General features: G+C 46.1%; 1 protein-coding gene across 1 annotated transcript in view; it reads left to right on the top strand.

Annotated features, from left to right (window-relative positions):
- The window catches only part of LOC146179473 (ectonucleotide pyrophosphatase/phosphodiesterase family member 3-like), a 44,753-nt gene that overhangs the window by 5,388 nt on the left and 25,445 nt on the right, over positions 1-13,920 (top strand). Inside the window, exons 2-6 of the mRNA XM_084579089.1 lie at positions 5,944-6,077; positions 8,717-8,749; positions 8,836-8,929; positions 11,060-11,126; positions 13,156-13,327. Of these exons, the coding sequence (XP_084435215.1) occupies positions 5,944-6,077; positions 8,717-8,749; positions 8,836-8,929; positions 11,060-11,126; positions 13,156-13,327 (500 nt within the window). The remainder of the gene's footprint in view (positions 1-5,943; positions 6,078-8,716; positions 8,750-8,835; positions 8,930-11,059; positions 11,127-13,155; positions 13,328-13,920) is intronic.

The following is a 13,920-nucleotide window of genomic DNA, read 5'->3' as shown; positions in this document are numbered from 1 at the left end:
GCTGCCATCACTGTCGCTGAGTTTTTTTTATCAGCTGGATTGCAGCCTGTCATCTGTTAACCTTACCTAATGGTGGTTGCTAGCAGCACTGCTGATACTAGTGCTGGTTACACCCGGGAAGTCATTTACTGGTCGGTTAATCGGTAGTGCGCACGCGCTATAATGCCAGGAATTTTTCGGGAGGGGGGGGGGGGGGGGCAAGGTAATTTTGTTCACTGAGCCCTGGCTGGGAAAAGGGGGTGCTTTTTGTGTTCGTTTACACCAAAATAACTGCCAAGAGAGCGGACTCTCGGGGGTGGGGTGTGATGGACAGAACCAGATCAAATAATTCCTTTTTTTTTTTTTAATACAAACTTTTCCGAGAAAAACATGACACCTTACCTTTGCATTTGCGCAGCGGCGCTCGGTGTAATGGTGGCTGGATTTGTTTTTAAGCATGAAGTGCTATTAGCTTCTGTTAAAGGTCACCTCGAGCGGACGTCGAAATAAAACATGACACAGACCTACTTGAGAGGCCCCTGTCGTGCAGAGGGGGAGGGGAGGGGGTAGTCAGACTTATGATGATGAATTTATTAGTTCGCTTTCTTGCAGCAACAAAATAAACAGCCTTTTTTCGGCGAGTGTAATGGTTGCACTTATATTGAAACTCGTAACTGTATCAAAGTTACCTACTTTTGGGCTACAACTAATTGTTACATTGCCATTTTTTTTTTGCCAGTAGCGCAGCTGCTTTCTGAATGCAGATGAAACGAGCCGGACAAAAGGAGGCTGGAAAGCACTTCTATAGGATAATCATATTGCAGATTAGCACTGGATGCCAGCTTGCCGCTGTTTCTCGGACGAAGCCACTTCTTAATGCCGCCCTCTCCATGTAGGCTGTGCTGACACACGTCGGCTGCACTGAGAAAATATTATGTCTGCACGCGTGACTGCACGTCGGAGTCTCTGTCAGGCTTTGCTGATCTCTCCTTGATAACAAGAAAAAAGAAAAAACATTCCTCGTGCAGGAAATGTGCTCCGCTAAAGGCATCGTTGCCGTGTAGTATAACATAGCGCTCTCAATAGAAACATTACTTCCGAGACGCTCATCAGCAAAGCGAGCTAGCGTGAGTCCCGCGTTCAAGTAGCGTGCAATCCCTTCCGAGGTTTGAACCTCCTTTCTCGTCAGCCCACGTCACGTGGCGTTTGCGCAAGAGGCGCAAGTCCGTCAGTGCGTGGCCGGTTTCTTACGGCCGTCGGTGCGCTCGGCAAATCGACGCACTCGAATAAGCCGTCTATACGTTCCTCCTGGCGTCGTCTATTTTTCTATCTGAACCAACCAGCCCGCTCATAATACGGTAAGCGTCAAGATTATTTGTAGCGTTCAGTAAAGCGTTAAGTGGTCCGATACAGAAGACAGTATCTTGGGGTCGGTGAGATGCTTATAGGTACAAAAAGGCGGCAACAAGAAGGCGAAGGAAGCGCTTTCTTTAAAAAATATTCATAAATAAATGGGGTTTCCAGAAGGGGAGATAAGTAATTAATTGGCGATAACAAATGGCCCCATTCGTACGCCCTTTATATTTTATTGCAAAAGCAATACTACGCCAGGTCTAACCGCTCGTCGCTGTGCACTGTGTCCGTGTCCGTGGTCCCTCATAAAAAAAATCAGCCTGCCGTGACGTTTGAATTCAGGTTAACCCCTATGCCACATGCAGGAGCTGCCAACTTTGATCACTCCTTTCATACGGGAGAGTGAGAATAAGAACCGTTTGCATTTTCGTTACCCCCTACGACACGCAGGCAGGGAATAATGTAGCAGGCAAAATAAGCTTCCGCCAAATTGCTTTCGCAATTCAACTAGGGTTAACCAGAGCTAAACCACAACTAATGTTTTGATTAGTTATGTTATAAATGACACATGCTCCTTATAATACCAGGGATAAGCAAAATTTGTTCTTTCGCGCGTTTACTGACAGTTCGTGGCCTCGTCTTGTTTCGAGCCAGGAGAAGGTGTGGAAAGAAGCGATATGCACAGTGACCGGTCGAGTGTCGTCCCATACAACTCGATATGCAACTCTCCTAACGGAAAAGTGCACAGGGTTTTCGCTGGAAAGTGACGCGACATTGATATGTAGCTGGAAAGCCCCGATATGGTGCAAGTAGATGCTTTTTTTGGGCATGGAAAGTAAGTCAGCTTTAGAATTCCCTGACACCTTGGTACACCATAAAAAGATGCCATTTGGTAAGCTTAATAATGCACTTTTCGTCAGGGCGCGGTTGGCAAGATGCCCTTGGCCGTATCGTTCAAATTATCGAGGCAACACGAGCCCTAGAGCGACGGCTTGGCAGACAGACGACGAAGCGCGCAAGAGTGCGCGTGATGGTCCTAAAACGAAACTTTACGGTCGCTTGCGCCATTTCTCACTTTCTTGGACGTATACGTGTTACCCATCTGTTGCGGAGTCGGCCTGGTGGTGCGCCCAAGGTTAAACTACGGACTATTGTGCTCCGTTCTTTTTTTTTCCTGAACTGACCGGTTGTTATCCGTCGTGAAACGATCGAAAATCGAAAGAATATCCGCTGCGAAGTGCAACTTCAGCTAAAAAGTAAAATTTCGTCGCCGTCCAATGCGCAGTCTGCAATAGAGGTAGGCAGGGAAATTCTGGCTCTGCGTCATGTACAAATCGGTAATGGATAACGAGCAATCCATCTTGAGTTCGAAAATATTGCATTATTTTACAATAGTGAGCACACCCTAAAAACTTGTAACGACCTTAGTTACCACAGAACTTGTCAGATTAGCTTGAATTTTGTTCACCAGTGCGGTGAAGCGAGGACTAAGAAAACATAGCGGATGATTACCGACAGTTTCCCCGACGAATGAGACGAACAAGTACTGAAAATGTTTTTGAATAACTATCTATTTTTGCGTGCAAAATTTACGCCCCATTTGTGGTGTGCTAGTTTTTGCTTTATTGAAATTCAATGGCTGTGACTTGCGCTATATATGTTTATATTTGTTCGGCGGTGAAAAGGCCATTTTTGCTTTGGAATAGAATGTTTAAAGTTGGAACATTTTCTTTTTCTGGCCATTCATATTCAAAGGCGCGGTATTAGCGATGATGCCTTCAGACGTTATTTTCCAGCGCTTAGTTCTCGTTTCCGTTTTTCTGGTGGGGAAGTAGTGATGTGACAGTATAACGACATAAATATTAGGCTATTTATTATTTGTCGCGTAACCCTTATAATTTGCTGTTCTGCCCAACAAGCCATCTCACTCGACGTAACCGCCGTGTATTCGTGGGGAAAAGACCAGTGATGATGGAGGTCCCTTGCGATTAGTTTGAGCACGGAATTTATGAGCACGAATGGAGAAAAGGCAGAAAAGGGTCCACTCCTTAACCCTCATGGATGCTGAGACCGGAAATTGAAACCCACAGAATTTTATTAAGGCGAAGACTTATAAGGCCCACGAGAAAGAAAATTGTGCGCAAAATGTGTCCAGTGGTCCCAGTCATGTGTGAGTCGCAAGAGGGGGGGGGGGGGGGGGGGGGATCATGAAGTTAATGATATTTTTAGTGTGTGTAACTAATAATTGATGACGTCATCAAATGCACGTGATATATATAGTCTCAGGCAAAAATAAAAGCACAAATTAAAAATAGAAATAAATAAAGTTAGGAATAAATCGAAGCTAAAAATAATAACAAAAGAATAAACAGCAAAAATCACATCTGGTATTTAAAAAATTAAGTAAAGAGTGATGACCACGCAGAATCGTAACAGCAGAGCAGTAACGCTGACTCTCTCATATTTATCCAGTGCAGGTTCTACAGTGCTTACAGTGCTTATGCTTACAGGCTAGTTTTATGAACAGAGAACAGTAGTTTGTTTACATTTGTTTTAACGATCGCTTTCTGATATTGTACCTTTCTTGTGCCCCGCGTTGCGTAGCGTTTTTGTTTCTGTACTTCCTTTTTTAACCGAAATCGTGTTATTCAGTACGTGGACGTTTCTCTGCCTCTACTCAATCTTGATTTTATTCTGCAGTGAGATTCTATAAATGTCCATGGATTTCTCCAAGCTAATCTTTTTACATCCGCCCTGTTCTCAGCGTCTCTAAGAATAAACCATCAAACTCAATTAAATTAAATTAAATTTACCATGCTCAGCAGAGGAATGACCAATTGCAGTGACGTCAGGACTGCTGAAAAGCTGTTAGGGCACCGCCACTGACTGACAGAGCTCATCGAAAATGAATTTATGCGCTAGAGTCGGAAAATTGCACGCCGCGGAAAGCGGCCACTTTACAGAGGCGCTGTGCCACCGACGTCTTCTACCGAGTGCCTTTTTCTGAATCAAATATCTGGTCGGTTTCTTTCACACAAGGCTCAACGGGAGTGCATCTAAGCACATATATTAAACGGAGAAAAAAAAAATTGGTGGTGCCTTAGCTTGGTTAAGCCTGGATATCAGACGCGAAAAGTCTCGGCGATGGCTTAGCTTGTGGTTCCTTGGCGTAGTGTGGCTTACCTTGTTGTTCACGGTTGCACCCTTATAGATATTCCATGGCTTATCATCACGGTGAAACATGGATTACAGCCGTGCATCACATAAGATTAAACTTTATTCTGATTCCACATCATCATCACCGTTAAACTTCTGTATAGACATAAGCACAGTCCGGTGAAAGGGGGCGGCACCGGCAAAAGGTCAACCTGCGGAGTCGCGCAGCGGTTGCGGCGGCAGCGGCGGCTCCGACCACCTGCGCCTCTCCTGTGACGTCACGTGGTTTGCGCATGCGCAGCTGTGGCTTCTATTGCGAAAGCAATACTACGCTAGGTCTAACCGCTCGTCGCTGTGTGCCGTGTCCGTGTCCATGACCGTGGTCCCCTGGCAGGAGCTGCCAACTTGGGTCTCTCGTTTCACATGGGGCGATTATGTCAGAATCAGCCTGCCAGGACCTTGGCATTCACGTTACCCTTATAGGCAACTAAGGCACGTTCATACGGCTTGGTTAAAGCGGGCTTTATATGTATTTTCAACAACAGAGCACACGCGAGACTCGAAGTTGACTAGCCTAGTGAAGCTTTTCGCTTCAATATTCCGGTCATCCGTGTGCATGCAAGCGTTCCTTTAGACATTGTCAGGCATACATTCAATGCTCTCACACGATGAGTCCATCGGTAAGAGGTGTCCTTCTTACGAGAGCTCTCGTAAAAGCCAATTCATTCTGTTGAATCTCTTTTCTTGGTACTATATAATCATTCCTCTAATTCTCGAGCCAGTTTTGATATCGTCCTCCAGATTTTCGCCTTGGGTTGCGTGCTTGTCTCTTATATGCGGTGGGCCTATTCTGCAGCGGACCTCTTGTCAGAGGCGGCCCTATGGCTGAACAGTGGCACGCATTGTTTGAAATTGGTAACGCCACCTGTTCCAACTATTATACATACTTTGTTATCATCCAGGTGAGATTTAACGCGCACTAGACATGATTAGCCAGACTTCTTACATCTACAGGCGTGCACGAAATCACAGGCGAAAAAAAAAATGTGTCAATACACATTCATGCATTGAATTAGCCTGTGTTTCCCTCTCGAATATGCAGGAGGAAGACTGATAATCTGTACGTCACTGACGACGTTGGCAGTCTTTTAATATAAGACTTTAAGACGATTCAGCCCTGTAAGCAACTTCGCCACATCAGCGCACACGTGACGCGGAGCAGACAAATCAACACGCCCTCTCCTGAAATTTCACTCTGAGAGCTTGTGAAAACATGTTTTGAAATACTTCCGGATGGCCAACGTCTACACCGCCACTGAGCGCGGGGAAGGGTGCTGAGGAAGCAGCAACGATGAATTCTTCGGCGGAATGTATACATGGCGAAGAAATTGGCTGCGCTCTGCTTACATGGCGCTTCCTTCTTACCTCTCTCCACTAACCGTGTGCTTCTCGCAGTGATCGGCAGGACAGAGACGGGCGTGTCCTTGAGCCACGAGCGCGGCGGCTACATGCGGCCAAGCTCGACGACGGGCACTGCACCGGGAGAGTTTCGCTTCGACATCGAAGAGGATCAGCGACCACCAATGTGGGTGAGTTAACACCTGCTATCGCTTATTACACGCGGGCTCGTGAGTTCCCCGGCCGTCGGACCGCAGGTGTAGAGAGAGGGAGAAAAAAAGCACTCAGGCTAGTATGGGTAATCGAAAACTAGCAGCACTTTCACAACTGGGTTCCGAGACGTACTGTAATGAAGTGGACATGCATAGCAGAAGTCGGCCTCTCCGATCCAGTTTGTGCTTACCATGCATGCATCTGTTTGCACATACGCGCGACAGTATCTCATCATCATCACCAGCCTGACTATACCCACTGCGGGGCGAAGGCCTCTCCCATATTTCTCCAATTAACCCGGTTCTGTGCTAGCTGCATCCACTTGACCCCTGCGAACTTCTTAACCTCATCCGCCCACCTAACTTTCTGCCGCCCCCTGCTGCGCTTTCCTTCCCTTGGAATCCAGTTTGTTACCCTAAGCGACCATCGGTTATCCTCTCCTCGCACTACATGTCCTGCCCATGCCCATTTCTTCTTCTTAATTTCCGCTAGAATGTCAGTGACTTGAGTTATTTCTCTGACCCACACTGCACGCTTCCTATCTCTTAATGTTACCCCTACCATTTTTCGCTCCATAGCCCTCTGAGTTGTCCTCAACTTAAGTATCTAAGTTACCATAAGTTTTGAAGCGAAAGTTTCACTACGCCAGGTAGTTCGAGCCGTCGGGTATGCACGGTTTTCACCTTGAAGGAGATTTAGAGGTCAAACTTTCTTGTTAAGCCTGGTGGTCGCATTGTGACTTTGGGCATAGTTACGTAGCCTACCAAGTGGCCCGTGACCACTGTCTAGGTCAACGTCACGTGACCTGGTTGTCGCCATGTTACTTTGGGGTACAGTCACATAGGCCACCAAGTGGCCCATGACCACTGTCAAAGTCTAGGTCACATATGAGATGCCGTCGGGTATGCATGGGTTTCACCTTGAGAGAGGTTTAGAAGCCAGCCTTCTGTGTTAAGCTGGTGATCACCATGTGACTTTTGGGCATAGTCATGTAGGCCACCAAGTGGCCCATCACCACTCTCAATGTCAAGGTCACGTGAGGTGCCGTCGGTATGCACGGTTTCCACCCTGAGGGAGATTTAGAGGCCAAACCTCTGTGTTAAACCTGGTATAGTCGCCATGTGACTTTGGGGCATAGTCAGGTAGGCCAACAGTGACCACTTTTAAGGTCACGTGAGGTGACGTCAGTGTGATGTGGAAGTAGATGGCGCTAAATGGGTGATACGCGTATAAATAGGAGCGCCCGGGCTCCTGACTAGGTTACAACACGGCGCGAGATGGAGGAGGACGAACACCCTGCTACAGTAGCGCGTGCGGAAAGCGAAGAAGGCACGTCGGAATGAGGCCCTGAAAGGCTGCGTGCAGAAGAGACCGATGAAGAATGGGCGTTTGGAGAAATGCACAATGTGTTTAATCCAAGCTTGGCAATGAGCGTAGCCATGTACATCAAGCTTTCGCTTCCCTCCAGGATTAACCAAAGTTAATCCACCAACTAATTTTTCAACCTTCTAATACCCAAGAAATAAAAAAATAGTTATGGTCTAGCTCTGGTTAACCCTAGGTGAATTGCGAAAGCAACGGCGGAAGCTTCTTTTGCCTGCTACGTTATTCCCCTACGTGCCTGCGTGTCGTGGGGGTAACGAGGATGCAAACGGTTCTGGCAGGCTGATTCTGATATCACCCTCCCGTATCAAAGGAGCAAGCCGTGTTGGCAGCTCCTGCCCGTGGCATAGGGGTAACGTGAATTCAAACTTCATGAGGGCACACAGCGACGAGCTGTTAGACCTGTCGTAGTATTGCTTTCGCAATAAAAACATAAGGCCAGTCAGGAATTTTCCAAATGTCATGACTAACTTTCCAGTAATTGCAAAACAGTATACTACGGGATTCAATAAATAATGAGGTATAGAGCATGCTAAAATTTAGTTTCAATTATTGCTGAATGTCTAAATACTATATAATTGCGCGGAAAAGCTCATATGCGTACGATAAATCAGTAACAAAATTCAGAACTGCTCCAACACGTACCAATGGGGCATTATAGAAAATAAAATTTGCCCCGCTGTGGCGGCTCAGTGGCTATATAGGACACTTGGCTGCTGATCCTGACGACGCGAGTTCGGCTGCGGCGGCCGCTTTTCGATGGCGGCGAAACGAAATACAAACATGTACTGTGCGATGTCAGTGCACGACCACCCTCGACCACCCTAGGTGGTCGAAATTTCGGAGCCCTCACTATCATGCCTCTCACAGCCAGTACCCCTTTGGAACGTTAAACCACCTTATCCAAATTCAACCGTTATAGAAAATTTAGGCTCTCTTTTTCGTCAGGGTTTGTTTTTGCCAGAATTTAACTTTCAACAGGACTCCTGTATCTCCGGCGGCTGTCACTTCGGCCTTGCCCTGACCAATGCATTGATAAAGGCTGCTTTTGCAGTTATGTTTTCAATACACGAAGTTCTGCTAGCACAAATTAAATAATTCAAGATATTTTCCTGCTGTAATATTCTTGATACGTCGTAATTTCAAAGTTAAGATTAATGTCAGCGTAAGGAAGTTGCTAGCGCCCACAGACTGCGCCGCATAGGGGTTTAATCTTTTGCTCGCATCTTCGCAGAGCTGGAAGCGGATCCTCTTCGTCTGCCTGCTGGTGAGTGGACGCCAGCCGGATTTTTTTTGTTGCCATGTTGAGGGGATCTGTGTTCACAATCTCCTTCTATGCGCTGTCACATGTAGGCGGTGATTCTGCTGGTGTCCTCTTTCCTGGGCGGCTACTTCCACGGCCTACATACCGGCAAGAGGACCCGGGACCAAGTGGGAAATCTCTCCGGTATGAAAACGCAGCGCCGCTTTCGGCTGTTTTGGACACTGCCACTAAGGCCAGGGCTGACTTCTGAAAGAAGAAAAAGGATTATGATCTGTATTTACCATCGTAGACAGAAGCGCAGAATGTAGTAGAGACGGCAGATAGGCGTAACGGATGAGGCAGTACAAGCTTCTTGTCCGCTTTGTCCATCTGTTGTCCTAACTTCGAATTCTGCCTTTGTCTGAACGCGTTTATCGACCGGAGAGATCGGTGAGCGAAGTACATATAAAGAGGGCGAACTAGACAGCCGTGTTGAGCCAATCCAGTATTTTAAGGAAGGTTTTTTGAATACTTTTTTTGCCGGCTGTCTTGTTCCGGCCAGAGAACGTTATTTTAACGCGACAGCTTTAAAGGCCCCGTCCAGTGGGAAAAACCTACAGAACATTTTTCGTTGTTACGACAGAATTTCTGTACGGTTTTTGACGGGAAACCTGTTGTGACAACAGAACGTTCTGTAGTAACATCATAAATTTCTGTACTTACAACAGAAAAGTGCTACCGAACTACAGACAACAGAAATATACTACAGAAAAACTACAGAACTACAGAAAAGTACTACAGAACTACAGACAACAGAAACGTACTACAGAAAAACTACAGAACTACAGAAAAGTACTACAGAACTACAGACAACAGAAACATACTACAGAAAAACTACAGAACTACAGACAACAGAAACATACTACAGAAAAACTACAGAACTACAGAAAAGTACTACAGAACTACAGACAACAGAAACATACTACAGAAAAACTACAGAACTACAGAAAAGTACTACAGAACTACAGACAACAGAAACATACTACAGAAAAGTACTACAGAACTACAGAAAAGTACTACAGAACTACAGACAACAGAAACATACTACAGAAAAACTACAGAACTACAGAAAAGTACTACAGAACTACAGAAAAATCTGACGTTTACGACAGAACTACAGAATATTTTGTCGTATTTTTGACGCGGCTCTGTACTTTTTTCCCAGAAAATTGGTGCCTTTAACGCTATCGCGTAAAAAAAATCAAAGCGCAGCTGGTGTACGTAGGAGACGTTAGCCGACAGAGTTCTTTAATAACCAGTAGCGAAACTTTCGATGTGACTAATGGATCGAAAAACAGCGTCCTGATTGGTCGACATTTGGGTGTTTACGAATACTGATGGCGCCTGTGGTCATCGAAGTGAACTGGGGTTAAGCTGCAAACTTCCAGATTTTTTTTTTCGAAGAGTTTGCCACAAGGCATAAGTTGAGAAAGGGGGAATGGGATGCAGGAGATAGAAAGTTAAAACAAGGAGTGAACTCCAGTTCTGCTTATGTATTCGAGAAGGTTGGCAGTATAGCGATTGTCCATTGTTGCCGAATGCACAACCACCTGGCAAATAAAATCAGTCGAACACTTGCAGTAGCAAACATTATTAGAAGTTGTTAGATTCAGACATAATAGCCAAAGATAAAATCAAGAGAGAGAGAGATAAGATAGCTTAATTGTTATTGGCCGCTTCTAGATAGGGCCACTATCTATAAGCACCCGAAAATTGCACGTTAAATTTAGTTACTTCTTGAAAGGGAATTTCCCAACTGGTGTGATCAAAAAATCTCTGATTAGCTGTCTGAACAGAGGCCACATTTGAGAATTGCGGAGCATGCATCACCTCGCCGCAGGTCTCCGCATTGCTGCTTCCGTTATACTTTTCAAAAAAAAAAAAAATTCAAACGCAGAACTATCTTTCTAATTTGACTGTTTTCCCAATTACTAAAGAAATTGCTTGATATATAGCGCAACACCGTGCAAGTATCTTAAGGAACTATTTGCTGGTCTCCAGCAGCCTTGATTGGTCGGGAGAACTGCAGGTTCCGCAGTGCTGCAAATAACTTATGAGATGGACTTTATAGCTGCTTATTCTGTTCCTCTAAAATACGTTATTTTGACGCCAGCTGCAAAGAGGGCTAATATGAAAAGCTGTGAATATGCACACTATATGCCAGTCGGAGACAAACAAGCGATGCTTGGGTAAAGCGAAGCTCTAGAACAGAATTCACGAGCGTCTAACAACGCTTGTTCCTTTCTCTTCTCAATTTCTCTCTGCATACCCCAGAGGAACTGTTCGACTCGGATTGGCAGAATCTGCCATGCATCACCGACGAAGACGTCTGCCCCGAAGGGTGAGCATGCTTCGACGGGAAGAACAAGCCCCGCATCTACAAAGCATGCGCTGAGCACCGATCAAGGCTCAGGCTCAGTTCGCAAACCAAGTCAACGATTCAACAAGGGGACTTGTCTTCGCCTGGGCCAGGCGAAGACAAGACCCTTTGCTTGTTTTCAGCCCGGCAGAGCTCTGTGAGCCTGAGCTAGCTCTCCTTAATTTTTCTTTATTTTTTAGAGGAAAAAAAATTGCGTGTCCCGCAGAAGTATAGATTGAGTCGTTTCACTCATATATCGGGCCGTCATCGTTAAAACAAAACATGTGATAAATTTCCGCCGCGCCTAACGGCAAGAGCACGGACAATTAATCTCGAAACGAAGAGATTAACATTAGCCGTGCAGCATGCAAGGAATGCGTAGTCGAACGGTGCATGGCACACTATATTAAATATAGAAAGAACGAAAATCTCTGCCGCCAAACTCTCATGCGTTATTCACAAATCCGCCCATCTCGACAAGACGTTGTATGGCCTACAGCAACGAATCTATGCAGCGAAGATGGGCTAATGATGGCTCATGTCATTAAACCTGTCCTGGCGACGGAGCCACTCCTTACGCCAACGAGGGCGGACATGGTGAGGAGCAACGCTTGTAAACAAAGACTCGGCAGCGATGGATGAATATAAAGGAAGTGCAGAGAAAGAAAGAAGTGAATTAGGATTAATCAGGAGGAGGGTTGTGGCCCTTCCCTTGCACCAGAGCAGGGTGGGAAGAGGGCATTCACATCGCTGAACGCGTACAGGAAAAACGCGCAGGATGGCACTGATTTGCATGGATCTCGGCAGTTTGTAGTCACCAAGAGCACCTGCAATGTAACATGCTGCTTTGATATACCTAGCTCATGATTCATGTGGCCATTCTTCGATAGCGGTTAGTTAAAGTTGTTAATTCACTTGTCGGCGATTAGCACGAACAAATCTGTGCAGGGTGGACTGACGTCAATTGCCTCGTCTAATATTGCGGCGTGGGAGGGGAGCCGATTTGAATGAGGCGTTTCAGTGTTCGCAGGTCAGTTATTAATGCATGGTGCATGCGCTCTAAAAAAGCAGACCGCGTCACTCTGTAGTGTCTGTCGTCTTCATCCTTAGCGTATTACGCTCTCATTCATAACCTGCTATTTAAGCAGTGCTTCAGCGAGTCCTGCTTCTATCCATGTTGTTGTTGCTACAAAATACCCAGAATACGGTCTGAAAGGGCCTACTTGAGAGTGTACCCGTGGCTGTATCCTTACACGCTTGTTCCCTACCACTGGAACGCTTTGCTGATTGCATCCGTCTAATATCTTGTTCCCCTATTGTTACTTAGTACTTACAAGCCGATACCCCTACTTTCGGACGACGCAAACTTCTACGTTCTACCTTTTTTGTTTGAAAATAACAAAATAGCGCGAGAGCTTTGTCGCCGAATGCCTAAATCACTTTCCCCTTTTGCCTTGCATGTTCACTACTTGCCCTGCTCGCATATGCCACATTGTTGCCAAACATTACTGACTAATTAAAGCGTTAATTTCTCTGCCTCAGAGCATGCTTGGGCGTCAGTATTGTAAAAACAACTGCAACGGATAGTGTTTTCGCCATTAATGATTGCAATTAACTATGACAGGAAACAAATTTTCCGCGCTCATCTAATTACTAAATCATATGCGACAGCGAAAAACACAGTTTTTGTACGTTTTTATCTTTTTCTTCACAGCAATTTGTGTACACGGATGGTACTTCGCATGTGCAGACTCTTTTATATTGGAGCCACATGTATATCGCAGTCCTGCGTATTCTGTCCTGCTTAACGGGCTGCCTGTCCGACATGAACGTTCCTACTTAAATTGCAACAACATAGCGCAATTGGTTTTTCTAGCAAGCCGTGCCTGTTATGACAATTCGTTGAGTGCTTATCACGATGGAATATTGTTCTACAATTCTTACTGCATAGCTCTCCAACATCGTTACTCTCGAATATCGCGAGAGTTCACACGGCTTGAATGCGTCGCAGTTTCTCGGAGCCCCCACTGGTGTTGATCTCCCTGGATGGTTTCCGCGCGGACTACCTGTCGCGTGGCCTGAACCCTTCGCTGGAGCGGCTAGCGCGGTGCGGCGTCAAGGCGCCCTTCATGCGGCCCGTGTTCCCCACCAAGACGTTCCCCAACCACTTCACCATCGCCACCGTAAGTAGCCGACCATGTTGGCTCACTCGCCGCCTTGTCGGCACCGCTGGAAAGTGTGCCGCATGTCATGGCGGAATCGAACGAGAACATCTCCAGCTCGAACCTCGACAATCACAGAACCTGGTCGTTGAGACCCGAGCGGCAGCAACCTCCGATCGAGTTCTGGACGGAGGGCACCACTTTCTCTCTCTCTCTCTGTCGTCTAAATACTTGTGCAAATAAAGTTATCACCATCATATCCATATCAACTACTTCATCGCTTGTAGCCCATGAGGAGACACGTTAAATCATTGCGATTCACATTTTTCTCCGCTGTAGGCTCGTGCTGCGATGGCAGAACAGGCATACAATAAAGTACGGGGTATGTTGACGAGAATTTAATATTGTAATATGGTATCGGCCATTTCCAACATACATGGCAGCCAAACCCCCGATGTCTTCTTAGAGAGGGGGGACAGAATAAGCCCGAACATTTGATATAGGTCACGTATTTTAGCAGAACGCGCAATACCCCACAAATGCATGTCATGTCCGGTCTGCGGATATATTTCCGACATCCTCTACATGGTTTGGCCCTGCCACGTACAGTTTAC

Source organism: Amblyomma maculatum, chromosome 9 (genome assembly GCF_055883805.1).
Source record: "Amblyomma maculatum isolate TAMU_Amacu chromosome 9, ASM5588380v1, whole genome shotgun sequence".
Classification (NCBI taxonomy): Eukaryota; Metazoa; Arthropoda; class Arachnida; order Ixodida; family Ixodidae; genus Amblyomma; species Amblyomma maculatum.
This window is presented reverse-complemented; position numbering and strand designations above follow the sequence as displayed.